At 49.6% G+C, this 14,682-nt stretch overlaps 1 protein-coding gene across 1 annotated transcript; it reads left to right on the top strand.

Moving 5' to 3' along the window:
- Positions 1–180: 180 nt before the first annotated feature.
- DNAJC30 (DnaJ heat shock protein family (Hsp40) member C30) lies at positions 181–5,111 on the top strand. Its single transcript, XM_030537034.1, has one exon. It carries the CDS (start codon positions 181–183, stop codon positions 760–762), a length of 582 nt encoding a protein of 193 aa, XP_030392894.1. The 3' UTR covers positions 763–5,111.
- The last annotated feature ends 9,571 nt before the right edge of the window (positions 5,112–14,682 follow it).

The following is a 14,682-nucleotide window of genomic DNA, read 5'->3' as shown; positions in this document are numbered from 1 at the left end:
GAGGCTGGCGCGCCGGCAGCTCCCATTGGTCGAGGCGGCCGTCCGTCCGCGCGACTTCGTTCAGTCCATTGGCCAGGGCCTCTTGCTGCCCGGCCCTCAGGGGGAGCGCTCCCATTGGCCAGGCCGAGCCGGCGGCCCCGGAAGTCGGGCGGCCCTGCTCCTGCTCCCGCTCCCGCTCCCATGGCGCCGGCTCGCTCCGCTCGGGGCTGGCCCCGCGCGCTCCTGGGCCGCGTGCTGCCCGCCCGGCCCTACGGCCGCAGCGCCGCCGACGCGCGCCCCGCGGGGCTGTACGAGCTGCTGGGCGTGCCGGCCAGCGCCACGCAGGCGCAGATCAAGGCGGCCTATTACGAGCAGAGCTTCCGCTGCCACCCGGACCGCAACGCGGGCAGCCCGGAGGCGGCCGCGCGCTTCACGGCGCTGCACCAGGCCTACGCCGTGCTGGGCAGCGCCGCCCTGCGCCGCCGCTACGACCGGGGCCTGCTGAGCCGCCAGGAGCTGCGCGCGGCCGCCCGGCCCCCGCCCCGCGCGCCCGTCCCGGGCCCGGCGCCCGCCCGCCGCCCGCCCGCCTTCGACTTCGACGCCTTCTACCGCGCCCACTACGGCGAGCAGCTGGAGCGGCAGCAGCTCCTCCGCCAGCGGCGCCAGCGGCTGCAGCGGCAGCGCGAGGAGGCGGCCCGGCGGTGGCAGCCGGACAGGCTGGCGGAGCTCTCGGTCGCCGTGCTCCTGCTCTCCGCCATGGCGCTGCTGGTCGGCACGAAGTGACGGGCCGCCCCGCCCCGCGCCCCCGGACTCGGCCCGAGCTTTGGCTGTGCCGACGGACAGGCCCGCGTGGGGAAGGGTCGCTGCGGAGAGATCTACGGACGGGGCCGCACCGGGCCTTGGGCTTTGCAGGGACCCCTTAGGGGAGCTGGGATGCCATTAAAATATCTTCACAGATCGGTTTGAGATCCCAATTCCTTCGCTGCGCCTAGGGACAAACGCAATCACCCTTCCACATCGGAAGGCTCCTCTGACACTTGCCTGCTACGAGCAGAGTTCAGGGAGCTGCCCTGCACCTGCCAGCGTTGGAGATGTTTCTGCCACTCACTGCGGGGGAAAGAGTGTGCTGGGTTTTACTGTTAATAGAATTCTCTTCCCTGAACTGTAGGTCTAGTGGGTATAAAATGCATTTCAGCTCACCTTTTGAGGCTCAGATCCTGCAGTCTCATCCAAACAGAGTCCTCTGGACCTGCCCACTTTGGGTATGTCTACACTTAAAATGCTAAAGTGACAGAGCTGTGCCATTTTAGCGCTTCATTGTGGATACTATATACACCGACAGGAGGGATTCTCCCATCGGTGTAGGTAATCTGCTTCCCTGAGAGGCGTTAGCTAGGCCGATGAAATAATTCTTGTCAACCTAGCGCTGCCTACGCTGGGGTTAAATTGATAGAACTGTGTCTCAGGACTGCGGAGTTTTCACAGCCCTGAGAGGTAGCTCTACTGATGTAAATTCTTAGTGGAGAGCAGGCCTAAAATCAGACTGTAGGGTGAGCCTAACTAGGCAAAGACTGGGTCCTCCCTATTTTTTGCACGTTATAAATGAGAGGATTGTATTCTCACTGGTACTGAAGAGTAGTTTGCTGTGGGTCTTGAGTTATCAAGAACTGACAGATGCTGTCTCCACAATGTATAGATAGCTGGGTGCTCTTACCGCCTCTCTGATGTACTGTATTTCAGGGCTACCAGTGTCTGTCACTCAGCTGGACTTGCTGCCTTTGTTATTGGCTCCCCTGCACCTCTTGGAGACCTGCCTGACTTCTAGTACACTTGGTACCAAAGGTTTTTGGGTTCATTAGAACAGCTCAGGATGGCGGTAGCAAATATTCTGTCTTGCAGTGTGAGGCCACCTGCCTGGGTCTACAGGTAGAGAAGGGTTCTTGTCTCCCCACTTTTTAGGGTCTTCCATAAACACTGCTCAATGTTTAAGCTGTGGGGAACCTGCCCTGTCTAGGGCTGATGTACATGACTCCAACCTATCTTCCCAGAGGGCTTCATAACTTGGAAGCGAAGCATTCTGAGTACTGAACTTCATTGTGTCCTGATCTCTGTGTCCTGTGTGTAAGAGGTGTTCAGACAAATAGGGATATTATATTTATATGTAATGAAATGTTGAGGTGGTTTAAGACAGATAATATTGCAGTGGAATCTACCTTCTTTCCTCTGCAGGTGAGGGTTTTACTTGTGTTTCACTTGGACTTTGCCACGAAGTATGGAGTGAACAAAACCCATAGCTGAAAGTGGACATCACAAGGTAGCTGTTGGAGTGCCAAGGATTTCACTTTCCTACTTTCTCATTTGCATTGGATCCACTGTGCTTGGCTCATAGCCTTGAGCACTGAATCCCAGCACTCTGCCTCTCACTGCAGGAAATTTTCCCTGTAAATAGGGACATGCATAAAACAGATCCATGAAACAACCACAGAATCCAGAGATGACCTTTGTCTGATCAGAGGAACACTTGCCCTGTGGGTGAGGGTTCTGCCACAAGGAGTGTTGTGAGGTGAAAGGACTACTTTGCTTGTCCCTCTCTCATTTGATATTAGGCACTGAGTCTAATCCCCCTGGCCGGCCTGCGGGGGCGGGAGTTCTAACTCCCAGCATTGCCATCTTATAAGGAGGTGCTAGGAGTCTGGGAGAGAGGCCTGGATTAGATTCCATGGAGTGAGGGAGGTTTGGAGTGCTGAGACTTCCAGTCCTACTTCTATTAATGCTCCTTCTCAACTGAGGGTTCTCTAGCTGCATTTGGTCTGCAGTGTGGACTTGACACTGTTGTATTTCAGGCCAAGTCTGATTAGAATTTGGTCTTCAAATTTGACAACTCTCCCAGTCATAGTATCTAGAAGAGGCCAAGTCACCTGGAAATGTGATGGAGAAGTAGGTTGGAGAAACTGCTTCTCCCTCTGATCCCCAGTGCAAAGGTTTATGGGCTCCTCATGCAGTCCTGCTCAGGGCCCTTTGAGTTGGCACTTCTTTTATGTCTGCGGAATGCCCAGTATCTGGGGATCTTGGGTCTTCCCCTGCACGCAGACTCCATGCACTATTGCGAGCTCTGCTGCTGGGCTGTGCCATGGCTTGGTACGGTGCAGTGAGGATCTTCCACACTGGTGCCTGGGAGGATCCTGCAAAGAACATTTTTGTTCCTGATTCATTTAATGTTGCCATCTTCAATTGGGAGTAGGAGTAAACCTGCACAACTTTGCCAGACATGTGCACTGCTCCTGGCACACTTAGGGTGGAAGAGGGGCCAGGTTATTCCACCGAAGTAGGCACCTCTGTGAATTGCATATACTCTTGGTTGATGGCTGGGTCTGATTCAGAGGTGGAATATACTGAGACAAATCACTGTATTAACCCATGTGCTCTAAGAATATGCCTTAGAATGTGGACCTGTAAAAGGAAAATGCAGCTGTTGCCAAGAATATTAAAAGTTGGACATATCGTGTGCAGATGAAAGCCTGTGTCTCTTCCTTTGGCACAGTGAGACAGCCCCTGCCCTGAGGAGTCCCAGTTCAAGAAAAGGGAAATTGTGGGGACAGGCAAAGCAGATTTGTTATGAACAGACAACGTAAGAGTCTTTTAGCCCAGCTGGCCATCATTAACTGGCTGATTGCTTATAGGTATCCCAGCAGAGAGAGGTCTGCAGGAGGGGTTTGAAGAATTGTTTTCATGGATTAGATTCCTGAGTAAGGGTAAGATGGAGAAAGGCAGCATGGAGATGATTGTGGGAGAAGCTGGCAAGCTGGTGTTGGTGGAAGGGGGGTGTAATAGGAGATGGCAAGTTGGACAGTGCAGAGTTGTGGAGAGACTTGAAGACAAGGGTAAATGCTATAAGGAGAGGACCTAGCAAAGCCTGCAGTGAGCATGCTCTGTTATGGGGAAAGAGGGACAGAGATTTCCCCTGCTCAGATTTGGGGCTTCACTGGGTTCTCGCTGCCATTAAAAGCTTCCACTAGTATGTGTCCTGGTGCTGTCACCAGCTGGTGGAACTGGTAGCAGTGCTGTCAATCTGAGCCCCAGCATGGGCTGTGCTAACTAAACTGGGCCTAGCAGCTTTGTCTCCATTGCTTCACGTCACTGTCCCCAGGGAAAGATGCATCCTGTTTGCAGTTCGTAGATTCGGAGGCCCCAAAAGACCATTGTGCTAGTCTTACCTCCTGTGCCAGAGAACTTCCCCCAAATCATTCCTAGATCAGAGCTTTTAGAAAAACATCCAGTCACGATTTAAAAATCACCAATGAGGGAGAATCTGCCATGACCCTGGGTAAATTGTTCCATAGTTAATTACCCTCCGTGTTAAAAATGTACACCTTGTATCCAGTCTGAATTAGCCATGCTTCCACGTCCAGCCATTGGATATCACTATCAAGCAGGTTTTCTAATCCTTTAATCAGTCTTGGGCTCTTCTCTGAACCTTCTCCAGTTTACCAACATCTTTGATTTTTGGCTACCAGAACTGGACACAGTTTTCCAGCAGGGGGTCGCACCTGTGCCAAATACAGAGGTAAAATAACCTCCCTACGACTCCTTTGGGTCAGAGTCATTCTTTCCCAGGATAGAGCCCCCCATCATGTCAATCTGGCCTATATTCTTTGTTCCTAGGTATGTGTGTTTACATTTAGCTGTATTAAAATGCGTAGTTTGCTTGCATCCGGCTTACCAAATGATCCAGATGGCTCTGAATCGGTGACCTGTACTGGTCATTATTTACCATGCCCCCAGTTTGTGTCATCTGATGAGTTTCAGTGGTAAGTTCGTTTTCCTCTGGGTCATTGATAAAAATGTTAAATAGCACAGCCCAAGAACTAACCATTGTGGGATCCCACTAGAAAAACACCTGTTTGATGACTGCCCGTTTTACCATTTTGAAACCTATCCATTAGCCAGCTTTTTATCCGCTTGATGTGTGTGGTGTTAATTTGCTGTTGTAGTTTCTTAGTCAGAATGTGCAGTTACGAGTCCGATACCTTACAGAAGTCTAAACTTACGTCGTCAACACTATTACATTTCAGCTAAACTTGTAATCTCATTAAAAAAAATCAAGTTTGTGTGACAGGATCTATTTTCCATAACCCATGTTGATTGACATTAATTATATTACCCTCCTTTAATTTTTATTGAGTCCCATATCAGCTGCTCCATTATCTTGCCTGGGATCAATTAGAGTCTGACAGGCTTATAATTACCTGAGTTTTCCAATTTACCCTTTTGAAATATTGGCACAACATTAGCTCTTTTCCAGTCTTCTGGAACTTCCCCAGTGTTCTAAGACGTGAAAATCAACAGCAGCAGCACAGCACGCTGCTCAATCAGCTCTTTTAAAACTCTTGGATGGACCTGCTGATGTAGAAATGTCTAACTTTAGTAGTTGCTGTTGAACATCCTCCTGCGATACTAGTGGAAGGTCGAGTTTTATCGTATAATGAGACTACATCTGTGTCTTTCTCAAATGCTGAATGGAAATATTTAGTTAACGCTTCTGCTTTTTCTGCATCATTGCTGATAATTCTATTTCCATGTAGTAATGGATCAATACCATTGTTGGGATTTTTTTGTTCTTAATATACTTTAAAACCTTCCTCCTCCCAGCTGATTTGGCTTTGTGAAATCAGCCCTTTTAAAGTAGGGCTTTGGAGCAGAGCAGCTCCGGAGCAGTGGGGCTGCAGGTTTTTAGCTGGAGCGGAGCCGGAGCACAGCTCCAAAGCCCTGTTTTAAAGCACCAAGTATATATATTACATATCTGGACTCTTTTTGTTTGCACATTACAAATGTGATCAAGTCATGATCACTTGTACTTAAGCTACCATTAATTTTTAGTGCTGTGATCAGTTCTGCATCTGGAAGGACGAGATCTAATATAGAATTCCTTTGTGTTGGATGCGACAGTTTGTTAGGAAATTGTCATCTCTAATGTTTAGAAATGCCAAGGATGTGTTCCAAGTATTAGCAGCATGAGCCCTCCAGTATATAGCACTCAGTTTGAAATCCCTCAGGATCAAATGGCTTTTTTCCCCCTACCTATTACAGATAGGTGTGTAAATCCCGTTCTCGTGTGATTTAGTGTCTGTAGCAGACAAACTTTTTGGTCCGATGGCCACATTGCAAAACTCTATGGAGGGCCAGGTAGGGGAAGGCCATGCCTCCCCAAACAGCCTGGCCCCCTGTCCCTATCCATCCCCCTTCCACTTCCTGCCACCTGACCGCCCCACTCAGAACTCTGACCCATCCCCCCCCACGCTCCTTGTCCCCCGACTTCCCCCTCCTGGGAACCCTCGCCCCTGGGACCCCACCCTCTATCCAACCCCCCTGCTCCTAGTCCCCTGACTGCTCTGACCTCTAGCCACACCCCCACCTCTTGACAGGCCCCCCAGGACCCCATGCCTATCCAACCCCCGCCTGTTCCCCGTCCCCTAAACCCAATCCACACCCCCGCCCCGACAGGCCCCCCTGTGACTGCCACACATATCCAACCCCCCCAACCACCCCCCAGAACCTCTGCCCCATCCAACTACCCCCTACTCTCTGTCCCCTGACTGCCCTCTGGCCCCCTTACCATGCTGCTCAGAACAGCGTGTCCGGCAGCTGCACTGCCTGGCAGGAGCCAGACATGCTGCTGCTCAGCTCGGCAGGAATGTGCAACCCCATTATGCAGAGCGCTGCCCAGAGCCACGGTGGCGTGGCTGCAGGGGAGGGGGGACAGTGGGGGGGAGGGCCCAGGGGCTAGCCTTTCTGGCTGGGAGTTCAGGCTCCGGGCAGGATGGTCCCACGGGCCGGATGTGGCCCATGGGCCATAGTTTGCCCACCTCTGAGCTAGTACCTCTTCATGTACTTTACAAATCTTGAATCCTAACACATAAGCATTCAAGATCACTTCCTTCTGAGTTACCAGTGGCTCTTAAACAGATAACGCCATTTTGGACAGAGTGCCTCTTCCCCACCCACTCACTCTTTTTGCCCACTCAATCCTTCCTACATAGGTTATAATAATTGATTTTAACATTCCAGTCAGGCCATCCCACCAGACTTTAGTAATACCAATTGGATTGAGTTTATGCTCTTAAAGAGCACTGTGTCAAGTATCAGAGGGGTGGCCGTGTTAGCCTGGATCTCTAAAAAGCAGCAGAGAGATCTGTGGCCCTTTATACACTAAGGGTATGTCTATACCATGAAATTAGGTTGAATTTATAGAAGTCGTTTTTTAGACATTGTTTCTATACAGTCAATTGTGTGTGTCCCCACACAAAATGCTCTTAAGTTGCATTAAGTCGGTGGATTGCGTCCACAGTACCGAGGCTAGCGTTGACTTCTGGAGCATTGAATTGTGGGTAGCTATCCCACAGTTCCTGCAGTCTCTGCTGCCCATTGGAATTCTGGGTTGAGATCCTAATACCTGATGGGGCGAAAACAGTGTCACGGGTGGTTCTGGGTACGTGTAGTCAGACCCTCCTCTCCCTCACTCCCTCTGTTAAAGCAACGGCAGACAATGGTTTTGCGCCTCTTTTCCTGGGTTACTTGAGCAGACACCATACCCCGGCAAGCATGGAGCCCACGCAGCTCACCGTCACAGTACGTCCCCTGGGTGCTGGCAGACGTGGGACTGCGTTGCTACACAGCAGCAGCTCATTGCCTTTTGGCAGAAGGTGGTGCATTAAAATTGGTACTCGGGTGCTCTTTTAGCCGACTTCGGTGAGGTCGGTCAGGGGTGCCTGGGCAGAGATGGGAGTGACTCAGCCAGGTCATTCCCATTTTCTGCCGAGCACCCAGGAGATGACGATGGCTAGCAGTCCTATTACACCGTCTGCTGCCAGTCTAAGATGTAAAAGGTAGATGGAGTGGATAAAAACAAGAAATTGACCTGATTTGTTCTGGGAAATCAATGGCCTGCTAAACCCAGGATTTTGAGTTTGATCCTTCAGGGGGCCATTCTGTGTGATCGTTGTTTGCGTTTCTCCTTGATGCAAAGCCATCCCTTTCGTTGATTTTAATTCCCTGTAAGCCATGTCGTCAGTCGCCCCTCTCTCCGTCAGAGCAACAGCAGACAATCATTTCACACTTTTTTTCAGCGCAGAACCAGAAGCTGCAAAAGCAAAACCAGATTAGGAGGCGACGGCAGCATGGTAATGAGTGATGAGGACATATAGACATGGACTCAGACTTCTTACAAAATACAGGCCAGGCAATGTGCCCTGGCAATGTGCACATCATGCGGATGAGCTCTGCATGGTCACCCGTGCTGATCAGCTCACCACGCTGGCCAAACAGGAAATGAAATTCTAAAGTTCGCAGGGCTTTTCCTATCTACCTGGCCAGTGCATCTGAGTTGAGAGCGCTGTCCAGAGCGGTCACAATGGAGCACTGTGGGATAGCCCCCCAGATGCCAATACCATCAAATTGTGTCCACGCTACCCCAAATTTAACCCAGAAAGGCCGATTTCAGCACTAATCCCCTCGTGAGAGGTGGAGTAAAGAAATCGATTTAAAGAGCCCTTTAGGTCGGAAAAAAAGGGCTTCCTCATGTTGACGGGTCCAAGCTTAAATCGAGGTAACGCTGCTAAATTTGACCTAAAATCGTAGTGTAGACCAGGCCTGACAGACATATTGGAGCATAAGCTTTCGTGACGTGTGTCTGACGAAGTGGGTATTCACCCACGAAAGCTCATGCTCCAATACATCTATTAGTCTATAAGGTGCACTGGACTCTTTGTTGCTTTTTAAAGAGCACTTTGAATTCCCTTTGTTTGTTAGCATTGTCATATAGGCAATTCATTTTTTCTCTGCGTGTTCTTTGGTTCCTTAATTAAGTTTTTTTTCTCTACATCTCAACTTTGTGCTAAATGATTGCCCATTTCTTACCTCTTTTTGCTCCTAGTTTAATGCCCTCCTAGCTAACCAGCTTGTCCCTAAGAAGGCTGGTTCAGCTTCTACAGCAATGAAGGCCTCCTCTCCTCTTAGAAGGTGGACCAGTGTTCCACAAAATCAAAGCCTTCCACCCTACATCACTAACCTAGCCAGCAGTTCACTTCCAAAGTTTTCTGCCTTCTATCCTTGTCCACTTGTAGGAAGGAATGATCTTAGGGAAGGTCTCTTTGAACAGTCTTTTTCAATATGGTTCCAAGTTCCTTGTTATCTATCGGATATCCCTGTCATGCCATGTAGAGTGGCTCACCGAGTGCCAACCTCACTCAGGGCAGACGGTCAGAAAGCAGGGCAGACACCTGAACTGGTGATACATTCTATATTTAGATTTCAGCAACCCAGTAACAAGTCTGAACTCCTAAAGCACTATTACAGTCTTACCATGGAGCCAGAGACTGTCCCCATGGGCATTCCAGTCTGTCTTGTCACCCAGGCAGGCTGGATTAGGTGATAGAGGGTCATTTTACACTAATAATATCAACAATATTCATGTTACTCCCAGTCCCAAAGAATCAGTCACTTACCCCAGCTCAGCTGTACTCCAGTCTCAAACCAAAGACCATGCCTGTGGCCAATCCTGTAATTAATTAAGATTTATTAACTAAGAAAAGAAATGGCGTTATTTACCAGGTTAAAACAGGAAACACACATGAGTTACAGTCGTAGATTAAAAAAGGTAATATGAGCTTCTGTAGTAATCATCTCTGTGCTTTTTAGGGCTGACCATGGGGATCTTTTGCTTATGTGTAGGAATCTTTGCCCCTCTGTCATAGTATAATTCCCCAATCTGAACCTTAGAGTCCAAAAGATGGGGTACTAGCATGAATTCCTCTAAGCTTAATTACCAGCTTAGATCTGATAAGCTGCCACCACCCAAAAATATAGTGTTTTGGGGCACTCTGGTCCCCTCCAAAACTTTCCCTGGGGACCCCAAAACCCAAATTCCTTGAGTCTTACAGCAAAGGGGAATAAACCATTTCCCTTCCCCCTCCTTTCTTTCTCCCAGATCTTTCCCGCCCTGGGTACACTAGGAGAACCCCATGATTCAAACTCCTTGAATCACAACACAGAAAAATTAGGTGTTTTCTCCCTCTTCTCTTGGTATTCTTGGTATTGAATCTTGGTATTCTTGCGCTTCAGGGCAAGGGAAAGCCAGTCACAAAGTTCCATGAAAGTGCCCTTAGGCATGCAACAGTTTCGCAGCCACTGGGAATCGTCCCAGACTTGCAATACTATGCAGTCCCACCATGTGCTTGTTTCCTTGGCCCAGAATAAGCGTTTCACAGCATGAACCTGCCCCATTAACACCATGATGTGCACATTGCCGGGGCCCGTACTTTGCGAGAAGTCTCTGTCCGTGTTTAAAAGTTCTCATCACTGCGCTGACATTGCCTCCTCACCTGGTTTTCCTTTGGCAGATTCTGGTTCTGCATATACTCCAGAATACTGCGCGTGGTATTCACAGTGCTCATAATTTGCCGCGGTGATCTGAGCAGGCTCCATGATCTCAGTGCTGTGTCGTCTGGGCTGAAAAAAGGCGCGAAACGATTATCTGCTCTGATGGAGGAAGGGGCGACTGACGACATGGCTTACAGGGAATTAAAATCCACAAAGGGGGTGGCTTTGCATCAAGGAGAAACACAAACAACTGTCACACAGAATGGCCCCCTCAAGGATTGAACTCAAAACCCTGGATTTAGCAAGCTGTTGATTTCACAGAGGAAGGAAGCAAATGAATACAAAACAATCAGGTCTATTTCTTGTTTTGATCCACTCATCTAACTTTTACATCTTTAGGCTAGCAGCAGATGGTGCATTACCACTGCTAGCTGTCATCATTTCCTGGCTGTTTACCAGAAGACAGCATAGTAGGACTGCTAGCTATTGTCATCTCCTGCATGCTTAGCAGAGAGGGGAATGACCTGGCTGAGTCACTCCCATGTCTGCCCAGGTGCCCCTGACTGACCTCACTGAGGTCAGCTAAAAGAACACCTATAAAAGTACAATGATGATGGTTACCCATTGTAACACACTATCTGCTATCCAAAGGCAATGAGTTGCTGCTGTATAGCAATGCAGTCCCATGTCTGCGAGCACCTAGGAGACGTACGGTGATGGTCAGCTGTGCAGGCTCCGTGCTTGCCCTGGTACGGCGTCTGCACAGGTAACCCAGGAAAAAAGGCACGGAATGATTGTCTGCCATTGCTTTCACAGAGGGAGTGAGCGAGACAGGGGCCTGACGACATTTACCCAGAACCACCTGCAACACTGTTTTTGCCCCATCAGGCAGTGGGATCTCAACTCAGAATTCTAATGGGCAGCGGGGACTGCGGGAACTGTGGGATAGCTATCCACAGCTACTCACAGTGCAATGCTCCAGAAGTCGACGCTAGCCTCGGTACTGTGCACGCAGTCCGCTGAATTAATGCACTTAGAGCATTTTTTGTGGGGACACACGCAATTGACTGTACAAAAACGATTTCTGAAAGAACAACTTCTATAAATTTGACCTAATTTCCTAGTGTAGACATACCCTTAGAGTGATGTCTCAGATCTTGGCTTCAGAAAGATAGCACGCCACCTGTTGTCTGCCTGTTCCTTGCAGAATCTTCTTTTAATTCTTCTGAGTACTGAATCTCCAACAAGAAACCTTTGTCTTCTCTTTCCTGGATGGTTTGAAAACTCTGTGTGGGCAAGCTTGCTTTTTCCTACAGGGTGGCAAAGCTGCCATCCTCAGGTGTACCCGATGGATCTCTCCACTCCTGTCATAAACAGATAGTTAAGGGTTAATGCCTCTCTTACCTGTAAAGGGTTAAGAAGCTTAGTAAACCTGGCTGACACCTGACCAGAGGACCGATAAGAGGACAAGATACTTTCAAATCTTGGTGGAAGGAAGTCTTTGTTTGTGCTCTTTGTTTTGGGGGTTGTTCACTCTTGGGACTAAGAGGGACCAGATGTCAATCCAAGCTCTCCAAATCTTTCTGAATCAGTCTCTCATGTTTCAGACTTGTAAGTAATAGCCAGGCAAGGCGTGTTAGTCTTATTTTTGTTTGCTCAACTTGTAAATGTTCCTTTTTTGCTGAGAGGATTTTACCTCTGTTTGCTGAAACTTTGAACCTAAGGCTAGAGGGAGTTCCTCTGGGCTATATGAATCTGATTACCCTGTAAAGTATTTTCCATCCTGATTTTACAGAGATTTTTACTTTTCTTTCTTTAATTAAAACCTTTCTTTTTAAGAACCTGATGATTTTTTTCCTTGTTTTAAGATCCAAGGGATTTGGATCTGTGTTCACCAGGGAATTGGTGAAGTCCCTCAAGGCAATCCAGGGAGGGGAAAGTTTTGGGGGGACAGAGAGTGCTCCAGACACTGGAATTCTGGATGGTGGCAGTGTACCAGATCTAAGCTAGTAATTAAGCGTAGAAGTGTCCATGCAGGTCGCCACGTCGGTACCGTAAAGTTCAGAGTGGGGAAGGAACCTTGACAACTCTCTTGGACCAGCTAGGTCTTGAGAGGTATCTTCCACAGTTTTCATGCTGAGAACCTGGTATTGACTGGAAACATCTAGGTGTGTGGAATTCCTCTGGGTCGTCTTCTACTTGATGGCCACAGCCTGCCCAGCTCCTCGTCTCCAGACAAATAAAATGCTACTGTGACATCTTACCACTGGTGGGTAAATATCTTCATTATACATATGGGGAAACTGAGGCATAGCAAAGTGATAGGACTAACACAGAGATCTTATGGAGCCAGGAATAGAATGTAGATTTCCTGAGTCCTGTATTTTGGCTTTAACTGCAAGGCCTTCCTCTGATGGACATAGGAGGTGCTTGTAATAATTTGTGGATACTACATGTTCTATGGCATGAACTCCCTCAGGAACTATGGACCCCCTACCTTCTACTCTAAGTGCAAGGTGCATGTCTTTGTCTTGTTTTCTCTAACATGAACATATAGCAACATGTATGTTAACCCCCCCCCACCAAACACGACACTTCACGTCTCCACGTGGGGAGGCGATGAGAGACCAGCACGTGCCAGATGTTAGTCACATTACTTAATGCAAGACTGGAAGGCGCTGAGGTGCGACGGTGCTGAGCGCAGGATAAGAACCTGGATAGAAGAGAATTCGCTCTCTCTCTCTCTCTCTCTCTCTCTGAGTGTTTTGTTTGCACTGTGATTCCAAGGGGTTGATTCCAGCAGGAGCTGACTGCACGTACACAGGAGAGTGGAGAATAGCGCAGCCAGCCCCATTCACCAATATTTGAAGGACAGTGCGGGTGCATCTCCAGCTGCGCTGAGTTTGTCTGGCCCATGATTGCAGCAGGGGGTATCCGGGTGGGGAAAACCGGAACCAAGAACATTGGGGTGAATAAAAGGACAGCCCTGAAAAACAGAAAGCGGGAGGCAGGGATTGCCGGGGAGCAGATGGAACCCCAGCCCTCTGAAGCAGAGATTTCTGGGATAAGCTTAGGCCTGTCTAAGCCTGTAGGTAACACAGATATGGGTGCAGAACTGTTAGTGTGTTGAAACTTTCAGCCCTTGTTCTGCTTTGTTTTGGTGTTCAGATTAAATACTATGTTGTTCAGAAGGAGCGGTGTGGAGCTTTGCATTCATCACTGCTTGCAGCTCCTTGAAGGAAAGACGGGCAGGATGCAAACCCAGCGATCAAGGTTGGCACACAGGGAGCTGTGCCCTGAGGCCCTTGTCTGAGAGTGGGAGAATCACGGGATTCTCACCTGAAAGAGGTGGAGGAGCAGGGCCTGTCACCTGAAGGGATGCTCTCAGCAACGAGAGCAGGGCCGCAGCTATATCTGTAACCGGGACACCTCTTTCCACACATGCCCCAATCATCTAATCCAGTGTGGCAAGAGTGAGGTGTAGGATTATGTGCATCATTGTTCTGCCAGGAGGCAGGGGACTGCACGAGGCAGGCCTGTTCCATAGTGCAAGTCTGGTCCAGTCTGCAGAAGGTGGGATACCAACCTTATGTACAGCACGGGCTGATCCAACGCCGGATCCGGTATAACCACAAATGGTTTCGGAGTAGAACTGCTGTTCCTCAGTTGTCCTGCAGACGGAGCCCTTATCCCTCCTGCTGGAGCCTGCTGTGTGTAAAACAGGTGGAGATGCCTGCTTCGGTTCCTTCCAGCAGCTGAGCTGTTAGCTGCTGGTTCAGGGGGCAAGCAACCCTGGCATGGGGGGAAGACCCGTTAGACCTGGATTCAGTCCTACTCAGTCATGCAGCAGGCTTCCTTGCTGTGCTCCTTTCTCTTGAGTGCTCTGTGGGGGAGCCGTGTTCCCCATGGCCCCTCACTTCAGGGGAGCGTGTGTTATGCTGCAAGGTTGAGAGGTGGGGCTGGGGCACCCAGCCAGCACTTGGCCGTATCATGGGCAGTTGGGCTTCTTACACATCTGTTGCTACAAGGCGCTGGGAAGGGATTGGAAGAGGGAGAGGGAGAGAAAATGGCCACAAAGCCCCAAAGCCCCAGAGCTAATCCAGCAAGGGGGTGTCCCACCCTCTGCCTCTCCAGCTGGCAGTTCTGGGCTTGACTGTGGCAGTTGTCATGCTGCCACTGGCAGGAATCCTGCTGAAAGCCAAGGGGGGGCTGAACTCCTGGAGGAACTGGGGCCAGCCACTCCGCAAGTTTCTTACTGCAGCGCCAGCTTGTGCTCCACCAGCTGTCTGTCCTGGCCACTTCCCAACTCAGCAGCACCTCCTGGAAGTG

The sequence above is a fragment of the Gopherus evgoodei genome, chromosome 17 (genome assembly GCF_007399415.2).
Source record: "Gopherus evgoodei ecotype Sinaloan lineage chromosome 17, rGopEvg1_v1.p, whole genome shotgun sequence".
Taxonomy (NCBI): Eukaryota; Metazoa; Chordata; order Testudines; family Testudinidae; genus Gopherus; species Gopherus evgoodei.
The sequence above is the reverse complement of the archived record's forward strand: the minus strand, read 5'-3'. Positions and strand labels throughout refer to the sequence as shown.